The following is a 19,866-nucleotide window of genomic DNA, read 5'->3' as shown; positions in this document are numbered from 1 at the left end:
TCAGAGACAAAGTGGCACAATGGTAAAAATAATCTCAATGATCTATCACTACTAAAATCACAAATAGTTTCCAAGGTTAAAACCTTCATTTATCAACAAACATTATTTAGCTGAGTGTAAGTTAACAACAGGGGTAAAACAGTATTCCTTGGACCAGCATTCTCAATCTGGGGTCCAAGGACAGGCCTTCTGAGGGCTGTAACGCCTTGGAACCATGAGAATGTGTATTTTCTGAGGGTAGAAAATAACTGCTCTCAAGCCTTTGGCAGCACTGGACCCCTCTTGCCGACAAACTCTTATTGGTGAAAGCACCAGAGATGAGGTGTGTGATGGGCTCAAAGTCCCCTCATGACAGAGCAGGGGCCTCTGACACTGCTGGGTCACAGAAGCCAAGGTCAGCCCCCTCTACTCTTACCACTAGGGCCAGAAGCCAACAAGGGCTCTTCCCAGAGGGAGGGCAGCCCTATGTGGGAGGGAGGTCCTTCCCTAGGCTTCTCCTCCAGCCCCGGGGCCTCATTTCCATAGCCCTCGGAGTCCTCTCCCTTTCCATCCCACATCTCCCCACGGTGCTCCTCACACCCTTTCTGCTCTACAGTGAACAAACGTCTCACTGCCTCGGCCCTGCTTCAGTCCATCCCACAGGTCTCTGTCCCTCAGTGACATGGGGACAAAATCCACACTCTTCATCATGATCCCTGGGGCCCTTCTTGCTCTGTCCCTTGCTGCCTTGCCTGGCTGCTTAATTCCATTCTCCCTCCCCAGCATGCACACTGAGCTTCAGGAACGTTCAGCTGCATGTGGCTCCTGGCACAGTCTCTCCTGCTTCCACGCCTTTGCATGTGCACTTCCTTCTGTGGTAAGTTCCTTCTAACTTAGAGCAACTTCCAGATTTAGCTCCACTTGCACCTGTTCCAGGAAGGCTTTCCCAGACCCCTCTATGGTGGCCTAGGCACCCCTGCTAAGTGCATATGTAGCATCTCAGGTCTCTACCCGATCACTTGCATGTGTAACTGCTGGGGCACCTGTCTGTTTCACCCTGCAAGCTGATCCCTTCAGAGGAGACACTGTGGATGGTTTGTTTTGTGGCCCTAGCTCTGACCCCAGAACCTGACATGAATTAGCCATTCGGGTTTTTTTGAAATGTAAAAAGAAAACCAGCCGAAACCGGTTTGGCTCAGTGGATAGAGCGTCGGCCTGCGGACTGAAAGGTCCCAGGTTCGATTCCGGTCAAGGGCATGTACCTGGGTTGCGGGCACATCCCCAGTAGGAGATGTGCAGGAGGCAGCTGATCGATGTTTCTCTCTCATCGATGTTTCTAACTCTCTATCTCTCTCCCTTCCTCTCTGTAAAAAATCAATAAAATATATTTAAAAAAAAAAAAAAAGAAAACCAAAAAAACAACAAAAACCCCACCCTATTTTCTGTCAAAATACTCCTGATAATGATAGTAAATCAAAAAATAGGGTGCAAAGCCACATCATAAGGATAATTTCAATTATTTAAAATATACACATATATGCCCAGAAATAAATAAATAAATGATAGAAAATGTACTAAACATTAATAGTGGTCATCTCTGACTAGTTAAATTAAGAATGTCTTATATTTTTGTTTTTCAACTTTGTTATATTCTTTCAGTTGTTTACTGCTAGCATGTTGTACTACTTGGTGGACTTTATTTAAAATATCCTCTTTGCAAAGTGCCTATCTGATAAGGGAGTAGTATCCAGAATTATAAATAACCATTACACCTCAATAATAAAAATACAAGAATCCAATTTTAAAAATGGACAAAGGATTTGAATAGATACTTTCCAAAGAAGACACAAAAAGCACATGGAAAGATGCTCAACAGCATTAGTCACTAGAGAAATGCAAATCAAAATGCCAATTAAATAATACTTTATGCCCACTAGAGTGGCTATAATAAAAAAGATGACAACACCAATGTTCACAATAGCCAAAAGATGGAAACCCAAATGTCCATCAACAGAAAAACAGATAAACAAGATGAGGATATCCATACAATGGAATATCATTCCGCTTTATAAAGAAATGAAATTTAAAAAAAGAATAGAACTCTGACATATGACACAACATGGATGAAAAACATTATAAGTCAAATAAGCCAAACACAAAAGGATAATTACTGTAAGATTCTACTTACATATATACATGTAACTACAATAGGCAAATTCAGAGAGACAGAAAGAATATCAGGGGCTAGGGGCACGGTGTATGGGGAGTTAGAGTTTACTTGGTACAGAGTTTCTGTTAAGAAGATTAAAAACTTCTGGAAGTGAACAGTGGTGATGGTTGCACAACATTGTGAATGTACCTAATGCCAATTAACTGTACACTTAAAAATGGTAAAATGTATGATATGCATATTTTACCACAATAAAACTTTTATAAATTTTTATATTTGATTTTTGACCAGGCAAATGAGTGTCCAAGTTAAAGAACATATTTCCCAGCCTCCCTGCAACTAGGCATGGCCAGGAGACTAAATTAAGACCAATGTTGCCAAAGTATCACATGTAAATTCCAGGAAGTCTTTAAAGAAAAGGCTGGAACGAAGACATGATGGCTAGGGCACAAATGCTCATCTTGGACTACCAGGCAAGTGCCATGTGCAGGGGCTATCTGGAGTAAGATCAAAGGAGCCTGGTTCCAATGGCTCCACCCTACCATGCTCTGCCTTCCTGCCTCTAATTTTTTTTTACATGAAAGAATTGTTCCTCTACTCTTACAGTTCATTTTCCACCCAACAAGCACAGTGATCCTTCTAAAATTTAATGAGATTATGTCTCTTCTCGGATTAGAAACCAAAATGTTTTCTAATCTCCCTCAAAGTAATTACAAAGTCTTCATGTTCTCCAATGTCCTTTGTGATTTGGTCTTATCGAACTCTCTCCCTTTTTCACTGTGTTACAACCTCATTGGCCCCTTTCTAATCCTTAGACAAGAGCAAGTGTGATTCTTGAAGACCTCAAGGTCTTCACATTTGCACTATCCCTTCAAAAAAAACCCTATGGCTAATGCACATAATTCACATCCCTGCTCAATTTTAAAAAGCACACAAACATAAGTGTATTCCATAACTATTGTAAGTAAAATCATAACACACTATCACTCTATTAAAGTTCCTCTCTGCCTTACTTTTACCTACCCTGACTGAAATATATTTATTTTTTCTTTCTCTTACAATTAAATTATAAACTCCATGAGGGCAAATGCTTGGTGTATAGCTTTTCACTGTATGCCCAGTGCTTAAATAATGACTAGAACATAGAAATTAAATATATAAATATTTGTTGAATATATGAATAAAAGATTTCTATAAAGTTTATTCTAGTTCAGCAAAGTTATCAATGACCCAGCAATTCCAAACCTAAGTGTATACAAAAATGAGAACATATGTCCACAAAAAAAAGTGCACACAAATTTTCACAGCACCATTAGTCACAATTGCCAAACAGTAGAAACAATCCAAATATCCATCAATTTGGTGAGTGAATAAACAGAATGTGACATGTCCACACAATGGAATATTATTCAGCCATAAAAGGAATATTCATGCTACATAGAGGAATGTTGAAAACATTTTGGTACATAAAAACAGTCACAAAAGGCCACATATTAGATGACTGAAATGGTATGAAATGTCAAGAATAGTCAAAACAGACAAAGTAGATCAGTGCTTGCCAGGGGCAGGGCAGAAGGACATATAAGAAGTGACAACTAATGGGTACAGGGTTTCTTTTGGGCATGATAAAAATGCTCGGGAATTAGATAGTGGTAACAGTTATACAACTTCGTGAGTATACTAAAAAAAATACTGAATTGTTCTCGTTCACTTTCAAAGGGTGAATTTTATGGCAACATCTCAATTAAAAAAAAACAAAAAACTTCATGGTTCCACTACACCACCAACTGACCCAGCAAAAGACATCTTGCAGGAAAAAATCTTTGCATGCTACAGCACCATCCTCAAGGCTAACATTAATAATATGTACCACTGACCAGCTACTCTGTGCCTTACATGCATCACTCTACTTAGTCTTAACCACCACTGTGAGGTAAGTATAATTCTTATCTGTTTTACAGCTGAGGAAATAGAGACGAAATAAATTGTTTAATGTCAGTCACTACAGAGCCAGGCGTTGAATTCAGTGCTCAAAGTGTGAAGATATATTCTGAAGCATTCCATGGTCTTTATTTGCTGATTATCTTAACTGTTTTTAAAATTCTTTCTTGGTACACTGAGTCTCTTACACTTGCTGAGTCAAGAAAAGCATGAGAGCTTGTGTCACTTTCACCTACCAAGGAATGAGATTTAAACTTTTAAAAAATATATACATGTTTTTATTGATTTTGAAGAGGAAGGGAGAAAGATAGAAACATCACTGATGAGAGAGAATCATTGACTGGCTGCCTCCTGCATGCCCCACACTGGGGACCAAGCCCGCAACCGGAACCGTCACCTCCTGGTTTATAAGTCCACGCTCAACCACTGAGCCTCGCCGGCCGAGCTACTATTTTACTTTCAATTTTTTTATATGCCTCAACACAGTTTTGCTATCTTTTAATTGGTCCCAAACTTATTGTCAGAATCAAGTCCAGTTTTAAACAAACTCCATATATTCTGACTTAAGACCTAGTTAAGCATAGACTTAAAAGTCTAGTCAAATATCAGTAATTTGACACTAAGGACCATGGAAAGGGAATTAGCATTTGCCCTTTCTAGTCATATATTCACATTTTCTGGGAGATCCAAATAGTATGAGAACTATTGGGGTGAACTGGAAATTTTGTCCCATTCAATTACACCACATAATCACATGGAGTCCCACCGTTGCTATGAGTTCCACATAGTTTTTAAAACTAGAGATGAACTGGGGCCAACCTACAATACTCAGAGTCCCTAAAAAGAGGCATAAGTATGGGAAAGAAAAACAAGAATCTACTGCCAATCAATTTGCCATGGCAAGGCTTACGTACTTTGCATGTACCAGCCCATTTACTATTCTAACCTCTCCATTGCCAATTGATTATTCTCATTTTAGAGAGGAAACTAAGCAAGTATGCCCAAGAGCTTACAAACTGGCAGAGGTGGGGTTCAAACTCCAGTCTCCTGCCTCCTGCATGTCCCCTACTGGGAACTGAGCCCGCAACCCGGGCATGTGCCCTTGACCAGAACTGAACCCAGGATCCTTTCGTCTGCAGGCCGACGCTCTAGCCACTAAGCCAAACTGGCTAGGGCTCCTTGCATTTTCTACTACACCTGCTTGTTTCATGGTCAGACATTCATGAAGAGAACTGCACTGACCTCAGCAAATTTTGCAATATTCAAAGAATACCAGAATCTAAAGGGCAAAATGTGTCTGAGTTTGAATCAGCTTGAGCCAAATAATCCATAAACTTGCTGGTCCTGGCTCTTGCTAATATTTAAAAAACTGTTATACTCTTTTCTCAAATTATCAAGACCTTAAATATTCACTTACTCCTCATAATTTTTGTTATTTAAATCAAACAGCATATGATGATCAGTGAATAACTTGAAACATTTTAATAGATTCTACCTAAATATATAAAATAGATTTGAAGGATTAAATCCTTATGCTAAAATTAAAATTATCACCACACAAAAATAATTGAAAAATATACGCTAATACCAAAAACTCCCTGACAACAGGATGTTTTTCATCTACTGATTACCTCTCTGCAGCACTATCTATGTGAAAACTGTGCTCATCTTCATTCTGTAACCGTTCTTTTCTCCTTCTTTCAATGTCATGTCGTAGGTCATTTGGATCTATTACTTTGACCTGAGTCTGAGGAATTTTGACAGAAGACAAACCATTCACATTACTGTTAGTTGTACAAAGACCATATCTAAAAAGAATCTTAAGCAAAAGTCCTAAGTAAGTTATCTTGTACTCATCCAACTAATTGTAGTGTAAATTAATAAAAATATTTTTAGATACTGAGTAAGAAAAGCTTATGGCATTGAACCAGGAATCCCACTTCTGGGACTCTATTCCAAAGAAAAGGCTATCTACCCAAATATATTCAAAGGCTATATTTAAAATAACAACAAAAAACAATGAAAAGCAACTTAAATATAAAAAAATTAAAGGGGAAGGGAAGAATGATTTTATGGTAAATTTAAGTCAGAGGAATAATGTACAAGCATTTAAATTATGCTAATGTGGAAGTTATAAAAACGTTTATTAAAGTGTTTGAAAAAAATTTAATTGAAACTTAAGAGCCTCAATCATAAAACGTCACGGGGAATTCAGAGCTTTTTACATAGAAAGAGTGTTATTACAGTATAAGTAAAAAGAAAAACAGCATGGAGAACTGCCTATCCTATGATAGTGACTATGGTAAAATGCTAGAGGTAGGACTGCAAGAAAAGATGACCAAACCAGATTTTTGTGTTAAGAGGTTAGATTAGAGGATTTTTTTAGGCTCTAATTTTTAAAAACCCTCAAATTTCCTTTAAGTTGATTACAGTACTTTGATAAGTAGAAATTTTCTGAAAATTTCATTTATTTAATAAACTAACCTATCTCCATAAGTTCAATAGAAATTGTAACCATTCACAAATAAAACATTTATTTATTCTATCAGAAATGTATTAAAATCTCCCCTTAAGAAAAACTCTTTACTCTCAGTGAATAAACCAGCAGCTCTTTTAGAACTTAATATACTTCTAAAACAAGAGCCAGGTTTCTTCCCGCTTGGCTAGTTATGACAGTTTTTCTAATTAGCCAAGAAATGGGTGACGGGAGGTCTGGGGTGGGAACCACCACACACAACACGTGACAATAAAAAAAATCCAGCATTATTTCCATTATTTTGCTTGTTCATATTCCATATACTCTTTCACACATTTTACAATAAACAGAAGGACAATATCAAATAAAACTAAGTTCTTTTGCATTCACTCTACATACGATTTAAAAATACATTATGCAACTACTTTGGAAAAACTAGATATCAAACATACTTTCTACAAGCTTTTCAGTGTAAAGTCTGGAATGAATATTAAAGGTTACAATTTTGTGTCAATTTTACAAAGCAGTTGCCCTTAGGGACTGTCTCTCTTAGGGAATATTTTTGTCTTTTCTAAGTTGTCTTTCTGCAACCTGGCCAATAACTAGAATCCCGTGGAGAGCTTTGTAAGTTTCAGATTCTTGGATCTCAATCCTTCTTCTTCATCTACTTTAACTCCCTTTTTGTTACTCCCCATCCCGTTTCCTTTTCCATTCCGTATGCCAACGATAAAATAATCTCGCAACAAAAATTGTATGCACTTACCTGTTCTGAACCACATACCGTGTTTAGTTTATTCCGAAGCTCAGCCAAACACATATCTATTTTCCTAAAATAATAAAGGCATATTACAATCAAATGATTATGTTATACACTGATACCTTCATTCCATTACTACAGAATGGAATTTGAAGCAAAACTGGTGTGTCTTGGAGGAAGCAAAAGAAACTTGCCACGAGGTAGTTTTTCATCTATGTGGCAGTTTCCCAAGACATTCATATCCTTTGAACATCCCCCAGTGACACCTTAGTGGTTCTCAAATCACTAGTTTGTGTAAACTTAAACTTTACTCCAGTGATCTACTGCATTCTAACATTGCTTCAACTCAGCTCACAAAACAGGTGCCAGTAGCAGAAGACATATATGCTTTCATCCAGCTGTTCTCAGAACAGCCATTTCTGACCACATGAAGCAACCCATGATTTCAATGGCTCGACAACTGTCTTTCATTCTTCCAGTGATAACTTCAGTAGGCAATTACTATAGACACAGCAGAATCAAAGTTAGGTAGGAAAACATTTTCAAAGTCCTCCACATTAAACAATGCTAGTCGATGGCTTCAGTACAACTATCCCATCACAGTGCACAGGCCCCAGTACCTGCTTGGGTTTGTCCTATTTTTAGGTAGGAAATCCAGTCCTAGAGTCTACAGCAAGCCCAGGAGGCAGCACCTTCCCGCATCTCTTCTGAGGCTTATTCACATGAGTTAAGTGGGCATATAGTAATTAACCATTACCTGTGAATTTCAGGATCTAATTTCGATTTAATTTCATTTGCACCTTTTGTAGCTGGTGTATCTTGTATTTTTGAGAAACGCTCATGTAGAGTAACGTCAGATGATGGAAAAGTATTTGCTGGGGAAAAAAAAGGAAGTCTTATCTCATTGTAAAACTGATTGCATTTAAAAGATTATATATATAAGCACAGGAAGAAAGGATTAAAAATCATCCAAACTGTGTTCTCTTTTTTTTTTTAAATATATTTTATTGATTTTTTACAGAGAGGAAGGGAGAGAGATAGAGAGTTAGAAACATCGATGAGAGAGAAACATCGATCAGCTGCCTCCAGCACATCTCCCACTGGGGATATGCCCGCAACCCAGGTACATGCCCTTGACCGGAATCGAACCTGGGACCTTTCAGTCCGTAGGCCGACGCTCTATCCACTGAGCCAAACCGGTTTCGGCCAAACTGTGTTCTCTTGAAAATATGTGGGACCTAAACATTCCACAGTATTCATAGTGCTCCCATGCTTTCTCAAGCCCAAGCAATAGTAACGTACCTGATTTATTAACCCATAGATTCTGTTCCTATTTGACATGCCTGCTTACTTGTTGGGGGAAAAGACAGTAGCTTTCTCAAAGTGAGGACCTTTCTTCTCCAAGACAAGAACTATTGTATTTGAGAAGCTCTAGTTCACCTCGAGTGAAAAGTAACTCGAAAAACAACCCAGAAATATAAAAATGATTCTGAACAAATGCTAAATGTTATGTTTACATATCACAGAAGGCCTCCTAATGCCATTTAACATTAACTGAAGTTCATGAAGACATTCCGAAATCAGCTATGCTGCAGGCTTTTAACAGGAGAGAAAGATAATACATTTGACTCATCAGAACGATACTTAAGCAATCATTTTTCCTAACTTGCAGTTATTGTTCTGAGACAATCGCCTGGATTTTTTCTGCAATGCCAGCTCCCTTTCTGCCAAGAATCACACTTCCTTTGGGTAAGAGGGGCTGGAACTAAGAAGGCGAATTGTTTCAGACCTTATACTAGTACGTCAAAGTAAATATATGCCATAGTTTGAGGGATGCAGAGAAAATAATTCATTTTTTTGAAATATGTTTTTATGAATGTAAGAAAAGATTAATGTAATTATCTAGTAAGATATATAAAATAAAATTTTTGGAATTCTCAAAGGTGTCTAGTTTATAATACCCATAATTACCTTATTTACGCAGGATCATTTAGGAAAGTTGTTCTACATGACTAAATTTTTCAATTAATAGAAATTGGCCAGCATAACAAAATGAGTCAATGCAAATCTTTATTTATTATACAACTCCCTAATGTTATAAAGTATGCCAAATCAAACTGGAATCTTTTATTGATCACTAAGCATCATCCTTCTGGCACAAAGTCCTGTAATGCCCTCATAGGCATTAAATACAGCCTGTGTGGTGGCTCAGTTGGTTGAGCGTCATCCCACGCACCAGGAGGTCTCAGACTCCATTCTTGGTCAGGGCACATGTCTGGGTTGTGGGCTCATTCCCCAGAAGGGGGTGTGCAGAAGGCAGCCAATCAATTTTTCTCTCTCAATGATGTTTCTATCTCTTTCTCCCTCTTCCTCTCTCTGAAATCAAGAAAAACTATTTTTAAAAAGAGTATTAAAAAAAAGAATGTCACCAGATTTCTTAAGTTTCATATCTGGTTTTTATTGCTTCCTCCTTCATGTTCTGTTATCAGTTATTGTTTCTTGCTGCTCTCAGTTCACAGGTTTTTGCAGCAGCCAACCTCTCCCTTTGTAACTTTTGATTTATAATCTACTATGAGTTGAAGCGCCAGGTTATTGGAACTACATATAAAGCATAGGTAGGCCTAGGTGTCATGCTACCTTGAGAATCTAGTACTCTTTAAAATAATCTATATTAATAAAAATAATAATAATATGCTAATTAGACTGGACATCTTCCAGACATCCTTCCTGATAAAGCTGGGTGTTGGGGGCAGGGGGTTTGGCCAGCCTGGAAACTGCCCCAGGCCCCATGTCCAGGCCGGCCCCACCCCGCAGCGGGGACCCCCACCCCAATTGGGGATGTGGCCGGCCTGCAAACTGCCCATGGCCCCTTGCCCAGGCTGGCTCCACCCCCAGTGGGGACCCCATCCCAATTAGGGGCGTGGCTGGCCTGCAGCCACCCCAGGCCCCTCACCCAGGCTGGCCCCGCTCCCTAGCAAGGACCCCACCCCGATGGGGGCATGGCCAGCCTGCAAATCCCTGGCGGCCCCTTGCCCAGGCTGGCTCCCCCCCCCAGCAGGGACCCCCACCCTGATTGGGAGCATAGCTGGCCTGCAAACTGCCCTCAGCCCCTTGCCCAGCCCAGCCCCACCCCCTAGCGGGAACCCCTACCCTGATTGGGGGCGGCCCCTGCCCAGGTGGCCCCACCCCTTAAGGGGCTCCCCCCACCCCTATCTGGGACCCCCTTCAGGGCAGGCCAGCTGGCCCCCACCCATGCATCAGGCTCCTATATAGGATTTGCACTGTTTATGCAAATTGACCCCAGCGGCAAAACGACCAGAACAATTGCTGGACCAGGCACTATGAGGCACACTGACCACCTCTTGGTCCCTTTCCCCAGCTGGCAGGCTCTGATAGCCTGATGGCCACCCACTGCGGGGGTGGGGCCAGCAAGCGGGCAGGAACAGCCAACCTCTTGATCCCTTCCCCCCAGCTGTCAAGCACCGATCACCCAATGGCAAACAGGGAACCGGGGGTGGGTGGCAGCGGGGGGCGGGGTTGGCTGAGGGCAGCTGGGGAAGATGGCCCTGATTGCAGGCCAGGCCTAGGGACCATACCCATGCACGAATTTTGTGCACTGGGCCTCTAGTAATTAAATAAACAACTAGGCTTGAATTAATATTTGCTACTCTCTTCAACCAATTTCCTAATTAATGATCTAGCTGATAATAAATATGAATTACTATTACAATATCACAGATATTTTCCTGTATCTCGTGAAAAGTCAGTACATTATTCTTGTGTTATCCCTAATGTACGTGCAAAATATACCAACCTTTAATTTGATGAATTACAGTTATGATTTCCTGAGAAAATTCTCCTGTAGATTTGTTTTCAGTATTCTGAGCTGATTTAAGATGTTCAAACACTGGATGGAAGTTTTCACTCTTCCTGCCAACAGCAACCAAATCACATGACATCTGTCTCTCTGCCTTGCTAAAAGGAAAGCTAGAATAATTTGTTAATGTAAATTTGAAAGTATTTTACTGAGAAAAACACTTACTAAAAATTAATCAAGATAGTTATAAAACTAAAAAGATGTTTATCTTTTCTTATAATTAAGGCACTAAATTGTATGCTATAAACTGTATACAACAATGAGGAGAAAATAGCTATAGATGCATGGTTTTGAGTTCTTTTCAAATCAGAGATCATTAAATATTTGCCACTTTAATAATAAGAATCTCAAATCCTGAGTTAAATACTTTTTACTTTAATAATACAGCAAGGCATTAAATATATTCCATATGCAAAAAATAATCAATTAGATTATTTTCTACTCCCAAATATCCATAAGATTATAAATCCAGCAAGCTTATAGTATCTTAAAATACCACACTTTAAAAGCTGATATCAAACATAACGTCTCTGACTTCATTGAAACCCTTATATCTCTATATCAGTAATGAGAAGCTTAGAATATTTCAAAATCAAATTTTGTTGAGATTAATCTAATCACTTAGAAAATCTCAATAACTTCTCAGAAAACAGTCTCAGTTGTTAGCAAAGTTATGACCATTAAAACTAATTATAGTGTTTACCCTAAATGTATCCTAAAGAAATGCTACTGTCTATTATATAAACCCAGCTATCTTACCATTTTAATGCTTTCTGAATCTTTATAACTTTCATTAAGAGCTCTCCTTACCCATAGGTACCATTATAAAGCTATTATTATGACATATAGCTAACAATTATTGAGAGCTTACCGTATGCCAAACACAGGGGCTTAGAGCTTACAAACATGATCTCATTTCATCTTTACAACAGTCCTATGGGGAAGGTGTCATGGCACCAAGTTAATGGATGTCCGGATTATTTTGCTTTACATGCCCGAGGTCAAGCATTCATATGAACATAATCCTTCCAAGTGCCCTAATGGGAAACTAGACCTTATTCCAAGAATGCTGCTCTTGCTTAAAACTACTCTTAAATTCTTCATCTGGAGGAAGCTTATGTGTCACAGAAGAAAATGTCTCATTATTTAATCTTTATACCTCATTTTGAACCCAAAAGGGCACTAACCAGCTTACACCCATCTTACTTCTCTGCATTTAACTCTAAATAGCTTTGGGCTCTTGCCAAAAATCAAGTTCACTGTCCAAATATTTGAGATCTACAACTGCTAAGGTTCTTTATTAGTATGTTACAGGCTCTGAAGATACATCCAAGAGAGAAACCTGTAATATCTATAATAATAAAAGCATAATATGCTAATTAGACCGGACATTCTTCCAGACAAAGCCAGGGCTGCAAGGGAAGCCCGGGTCCTGGGTGACGGAGGGAAGCCGGTGGCCAGCCAGGGGAAGGAAGGCCTACTCTTGCACGAATTTTGTGCATCGGGCCTCTAGTGTTTGACATAACAGCAGCATAGAGCCCATCTTCTTGGTTGGCACCTTCTCCATCAATAAAGCTTTCCTTAACCAGTAAGCCAACCAATCAATCAAATAAATACAGCAGCACCACAGGAGAAAATGATACTTCTTCATATAATCAAATGTACATGTGCACAGATTTACTTATTTAAGTCACATAAAAGACATATATCCATAACTGCTTCAGGGTTATGAAGGGCTTACAGATATTCTTTTTAGAGAGAAACATCAATTGGTTGTTCCCATATGCACCCTGAATGGGGATTGGACCCGCAACCTGGGTATGTGCCCTGACCGGGAATCGAATCCAAAACCTTTTGTTGCAAGGGACAATGCTCCAATCAACTGAAACACCCAGCCAGGGCCATATTCTTTAATTAAAAATTTTCATTCCTGCCGAAACCGGTTTGGCTCAGTGGATAGAGCGTTGGCCTGCGGACTGAAAGGTCCCAGGTTCGATTCCGGTCAAGGGCATGTACCTTGGTTGCGGCACATCCCCAGTGGGGAGTGTGCAGGAGGCAGCTAATCGATGTTTCTCTCTCATCGATGTTTCTAACTCTCTCTCTCTCTCCTTTCCTCTCTGTAAAAACTCAATAAAATATATTTTAAAAAAAAAAGAGAAAAAAAATTTTCATTCCTGCCCAGCTGGAGTGGCTCAGTGGTTGAGCATCAACCTATGAACCAGGTCACGGTTCAATTCCCAGTCAGGGCACACAGGAGGCAGTCGATCAATGATTCTCTCTCATCATAGATGTTTCTATCTCTCTCTCCCTCTCCCTTCCTCTCTGAAATCAATAAAAACATTTTAAAAATTTCACTCCTCTAACAAGATGGCTTTAAGTGCCTATTTTTAACTTATCAGAGGAAAGGCTTCCATCTGACTTTCCGTGCTCTCTGCTCTCGAATCAGTGCTGTTGAGACAACTCCCTACCAAGGCAGGAACATGGAGAAGTGATTATGTAGCAGGTTGATGCCACTGCTGTGGATTGCTTAATTCATTAGAAAGATGTTCATGAGAAGGCCCATTTCCCTTCTCTTCTAATTGCTCCTAGCTTCCCACTGTGTATCTGATAACTAGCTAAAATGCATTTAGTGACAAAAGCGAGAAGCTAGAATGGCCCTGTAACAACCTTCACTAACAAAAACTATAAATGCTGTTTAAAAGGGCTTTATGTTACAAAAAGCCTGCCATATCAAAGAATAACGTAGCTTTTAAAAACATTTTATAGAAGGAAAATAAGACATTTAAATACAACTACATAAATACATCCATAAGAGGAAATCAATTGATACGTTTTTATTATAGCCTCAGTTCTCCCAAGGGGAACAAGTTGATAAATCTTTTCAGTAATTATTAAAATTTACATGTAATTTACTATTACTGGCATAACTCTTATACCCACTCCATGCCCAATTCTCAACCCATAGGAATAATGTGGTATACAGTGAAGCTGTATTTAATTCCTCAAATATTAGTGTTTAAACTTGCTAAGAGTTAGAAAATGTATCCTAGGGTTACTCTACTGCAAGATTGTTAACAAAAAAAATGTTAAAATAATTATTTTTCTAGAAAATATCCATGAAAATAATATAACTTAAAATTTTAGAGTTTTAAAAATTATGCTTTTGCTATGTTAAAAATCTTTTTGAGACTTGAGAATAAAAAATGTTCCAGGTATTTACATTTATAAATTTAATCACCTCTTTGTTCACATTTTCCTTTTTACTATTTCCTGTGACATTACTGATGAGCAATTTAACAATTTCAGGAAATATCCCTAACACAAGTAGCTAAGCTTAAAAGACCAAATATTCACTGAGATGAATTTCAGATAGTTAAAAAATTAAAATATAGTCCTAGCCGGTGTGGCTTAGTTGGTTGGAGCACTGTCCCGTGCACTGAAAGGTTGCGGGTTCGATTCTCAGTCAGGGCACATATCCAGGTTCGCGAATTTTAAAAAATTTAGATATAGCCAAATATCTGTATTCTAAACTGGTCTGATGAAATCTCCTCAACCCCTCCCCATTTTTTTCTCTGTTTAATGATATCTTCCCTGATGTTCTGAGTGTTGTACATAATAACTAAGAAAACATAAAAAGCTACATTAAACCTTAATTTCCTCTTATACACAGCTAAGATCCATTAAAAAAACAAAACAAAAAAAAAAAAACACCACCAACTGCATGGCAAAACAACAGTTAAAAAAAAAAAAAAAAAAATCCTGCCCCGGCCGGTTTTGCTCAGTGGATAGAGCACTGGCCTGTGGATTACAGGGTCCCAGGTTCGATTCCCAGTCAGGGCACATGCCTGGGTTGCAGGCTCGATCCCCAGTAGGGGGTGTGCAGGAGGCAACCGATCGATGATTCTCTCTCATCATTGATGTTTCTATCTCTCTCCCCCTCTCCCTTCCTCTCTCAAGTCAATAAAAATATAAACAAACAAACAAACAAACAAACAAACAAAAAACCCTGCCTTTAGGAAGCTTATAATAAGTAACAAAATCCATAAAACACATAAAGGTTTTCTTTTCTTAGTTTTCTTCCAAATATAATTAACATTTTGTATAGCATCTAACAGGTCATAAAGTACTTTTCCAATTATTAAATCGCTCCTGTCTCCTGAAGAACACATTTAGAATTTTTGGGGTTGAGGAAAAAGTGTTAGGGAGACTACTACTCTCTTAATTGTGCATCTCATTATTTGTTTCACAGAAGTCCCCTAACTGGCCTTGCCAACCCCAAAGTCCTTTCAAACCTCCTCATAGGAGGCATTCCCCTGGCAGCAGAACTGAGCCATCTGTCCTCTCCTATTAGCTAATCCTGTCAAATCAGGCTGGCTGTGTGGCAGTCCTGCCTTCACAGCCTCCTGTACCTCTAAAGTCCTGGTGTGTGGTTTCTGCCTTTCTTAATCTATAAACATAAAATGTCTTTCATCTTTTCATCACGTGTCTAAAACACACCATAACCTTCAAAGCCTAGCTCCATGTCAACTCCTGAAAGAAGTCTTCCCTACGTCTCCCAGCTTGAGATCACTGGAGTTGCACACCACTTCATACAACACTCACTATACCATGGTATTACCAACACCGTCCTATTGTCTGCAAGACCAGAGAAGAAGAAGTCTATCTTATGCCCATCTAGTCCCAGGGTACCCTAACAGGCTGTCTCACACAGGGTAGATCCTCAAAAGATACCTGCTGAATGAATGAATGATAAATGGAAAATGATTTGGATCATTTCAAATGAGAGTCAGCTAAAAAGAACAGACTTCCAATTTAATTTTGTTCTTTTTAACTTTTTGGCTTACTTTTTATTTTAAAATTTTTACTTAATTTAGAGCAACTTAAAATTTAATTTTTTTATAATATAGAATCTCAAATATACACAAAAGTTCAGAGAATGCTATGATGAGCCTGTCAACCCAACTTCAATAGTTATCAGCCAATTGGAGCAGACTTATATAGCCAGGAGGAAATGCAGGTTAATTTGGGCCCAAAAAGGCATGGCCAGAAATGCTTAGTGACCCACCAGGAGACAAAAACCTATGTACCCCAACCCCAAACAGAATGTTCACCTCTCTCTATTAGACCCCTTGAGAACCACTAGGAGAAGCTAGGGTGATAGGAATAAAAGGGAATCTTCTCTCCATTAATTTTTGATTATATATGAAATATTTTAGGGAGGAAAAGCCTTACTTTTTGGTGATACATAACAGTGAGGTAGCAGGCTTATATATCACAAAAATATCTCCACCCACAACTTCTTCTGCCTCCAGCTGAACAGTGCCTACCATAGGTAAACTTGTGTGATTAGGTCACCTTCCTTCAGTCCTTGCTATGGTTTTTTACACTGTTCCCCCGCCTACACAGAACCCCTTTTCTCAAATCATCAGGGCTCCAATGTCTTCTGGGGCCCATTAACCACCTCATCCCCTTTCAAACTGGGAAAAGATCAGATGGGGGTAGGGAGGTCCTCTTTGTATTTCTTCAGTGAGAAATAAAAGGATTAAATTGTGGCTGATATGCTCAGTCCAACATCAACTTTGCTAGCCAACCTTCCCATCCTAGATACCTAACACCAGCAGCCGGGGAGGTCAGAGGAGCCTCGGGTCCATCTGCACCAGCTTATTCTTCTCCAGACAGGCATCCCCCCCCCCTGCTCCTCCCTCCACTTCCTTCCTACCCTGACTGAGGTTGAGGCTCTCACTCTCTCACCACTCAGCCCAACATTAAACCACAACTCTATCTGCCCCAAGACTTTCAGATGTATACAACAGGTTTTTTGGGGGTTCATAATAGCCTAGTTCATAATGAGCTAGGCTTTTTCCTCAACCACAAAATTTTCATATTGTGACTCCCTAACTTACATTCTGAAACATATAATTATGAGACATATGTATCTTCTACCTCTGATAATGCAGTTTCTGACAGAGGGTTACTACAATATGTTCTTTGTTAACAGATTATTAACTATGCAATGAACATTCAAATAAGCATCTATCTCTACTGCTATTCTACTGGAATCTAGAAACTGGAATCTAGAAAAATCACTAGGTGATAGCCATATGTTTTTAACTACATGTGTCAATACTTGACCAAAGCTATGAAAACAAATCACAAAATGAATCATCTTAGTCTTTCATAAAAAAGTAGATAAACTCTCAAGATCTTAACCAACATACACCTCTCTCCACTCGGAGTATTTTAATCTTTGCAAGCAGAGGAAAATCTAATGTATAATAATAGTTGAGAACGACTCTACTGAGGTTAGCATTAACTACTTTTGTTTTATGGATACTTCATTAGTCCATATATAATTCAACCCAACCCCACAAAACTCTTCCACAACTCATTAGTCAATAAATAATTATAATAAAAAAGTTTGTTGAGCATGATGCTTTATCAGACTGAAAAGATGCATATAGTTATTAAGTTATTCATTCTTCAGCTTTTTTAATAGAAAGAATTTGCAGTGGAAGCTTTTTATTATACAAGCTATCTTTCAGGTCCTTGTCAGGTAATTCAAACATGCTGACAGGCCCCACTGATAGGCCATGAAATTTCATAAAATTATAGTTTATAAATTCACACAAAAGATATAGCAGCCTCAATTTTAGGAAGCTCACTTTTGTGGTACATGATGAAGAGCAAGCTACAATTTCTCAATATCATATTATAAAATTAACAGTGTTCAGTAACTTTAAAATAAAACCCTTCAAACTTGCTATTTCTAGCACTCTTTAAAAGTGTTATAGCCAGTCTGAGCCAGGATGACTCATTGGTTAGAGTGTCGCACCAGAGGGTCTTGGGTTCAATTTCAGTCAAGGGCACGGTACCTGGGTTGCAGGTTCGACCCCTGCCCCAGGTTGGGTCACATGTGGGAGGCAACCAATAGATGAGACACAATGATGTTTCTCTCTTCCCCATTCCCCGCTCCCTTCCACTCTAAAAACTCAATGGGAAAAATATCCTCCTCACTCTTCAGGTGAGAATTAAAAAACAAAAAGTGCTACAGCCAATTTATTCCCTTTTAAGTATAAAACACTTAATTATTAAATTTGGGGGTATCGTTACTTTTATAAAAGAATTCAAGACTTTTTGTGTTTTAACTATATGTAATTTTACCTCAAAAGAAAAAACTATAAACAAAAATTAAATAGTGAAGTATTTAAAAGGGAGTGTACTGATATTTGCAATTCACTTTGAAATGCATCAAAAAATAAGATGGAACAACAGATGGACAGATATGTGATTATAAAAGTAGAGTAAAATCTCAATTGTAGATTCTAGGTGGTGGGTATATAGGTGTTCAATGTATAATTCTTTCAACTTTTCTGTATATTTGAACATTTTCATGATATAATGTTGGAAAGAAAAAGAGCTTAACATCCCTAAATTTGATGCTTATAGCAGCCTTTGTGCTCTTAAAATGAAAAATAGTAGGAAATATAATAGCACACAATGATTTAAGACATATTATATGAAATAGGATACAAAATTATTAATAGAGGCTCAGTGCACGATATTCATGCACTGGGGGTGGGGGGAGTCCCTCAGCCCAGCCTGCATCCTCTCGCAGTCCGGGACCCCCGAGGGGTCCTTAGCACTGCCGCAGAGGCAGGAGAGGTTCCTGCCACCCCCAATGCACTCGCCAGCCTTGAGTCCGGCTTCTGGCTGAGCGGAGCTCCCCCTGTGGGAGCGCACTGACCACCAGGGGGCAGCTCCTTTGCTGAGCGCCTGCCCTCTGGTGGTCAGTGCGCATCATACTGAACGGTTGTTCAGCCATTGAGTCAATTTGCATATTAAGGCTTTATTATATAGGAGGATTATTATGACAACCACGTAAAATATACATAGAAAAATAACAAGAGGAGCTGTACTAAAATATTAATAAAAATTGTCCTAGGGTAGTAGGATTATGAGTTATTTTCCCACCTCTATGTGTCTAACTTTCTATACTATAATTGTACTTGTAAATGTTTTCTATGCACATATAAATATACATATGTATATTTTGCAAGTGCAAAAACAAATGAGGGACAGGGGCTGCCATACCTAACTTTAAGAAAAGAACAAAATATTTTTTGTAAAAAAAAAAAAAAAAAGTGGGGTTGGGGGGGACTTTGGATTTACCTAACTCCCTGTCACATCCTAAGCTTGGATTTTGTTTTCTCTTGCTTTTTATTCAAATGGATATGTCAACTGTGAATCTAAAATGTACCAAATCAATGTGGTCTATCACTCTTGTTTGTTTTTTATTGGTTTCAGAGAGGAAGGGAGAGGAAGAGAGAGACAGAAACACCCATGATGAGAGAGAATCATTGATCGGCTGCCTCCTGCATACCCCCCACTGGGGACCGAGCCCATAACCCCGGCTCGTACCTTGACCGGAAATGAACCTACCAGGAATGGAACCATGACCTCCTGGCCCACAGTGATGCCCAACCACTGAGCCACACTGGCTGGGCCCATCACTTATTTTTTATTCAAAAACAGATAAATGAGTCAACAATGAACATAAATGTACCAAATCAACATGGTTCATCACTTTTATCCACATACTGGTGGTGTATTTAAGTAATGAACAGACTTACCTGAAATAGCCAGATGCAGTGCCTTATTCTCAGAAT

The 19,866-nt window shown here is 38.9% G+C and overlaps 1 protein-coding gene across 4 annotated transcripts in view; it reads right to left on the bottom strand.

Moving 5' to 3' along the window:
• BCLAF3 (BCLAF1 and THRAP3 family member 3) overlaps window positions 1–19,866 on the bottom strand; it is a 57,085-nt gene that overhangs the window by 17,710 nt on the left and 19,509 nt on the right. For 2 of the 4 annotated variants that reach the window (XM_036305472.1, XM_036305468.1), the window contains exons 6-9: window positions 11,138–11,310; window positions 8,081–8,198; window positions 7,330–7,393; window positions 5,722–5,837 (exon numbers count right to left, since the gene is read on the bottom strand). In XM_036305472.1, the coding sequence (XP_036161365.1) occupies window positions 5,722–5,837; window positions 7,330–7,393; window positions 8,081–8,198; window positions 11,138–11,310 (471 nt within the window). The remainder of the gene's footprint in view (window positions 1–5,721; window positions 5,838–7,329; window positions 7,394–8,080; window positions 8,199–11,137; window positions 11,311–19,866) is intronic. The other 2 variants (XM_036305469.1, XM_036305471.1) reach the window with 2 other exon arrangements.

The sequence above is a fragment of the Myotis myotis genome, unplaced genomic scaffold (genome assembly GCF_014108235.1).
Source record: "Myotis myotis isolate mMyoMyo1 unplaced genomic scaffold, mMyoMyo1.p scaffold_m19_p_4, whole genome shotgun sequence".
Lineage (NCBI taxonomy): Eukaryota > Metazoa > Chordata > Mammalia > Chiroptera > Vespertilionidae > Myotis > Myotis myotis.
Note: the sequence above shows the minus strand (reverse complement) of the source record. Positions and strands in the feature narration are given on the sequence as shown.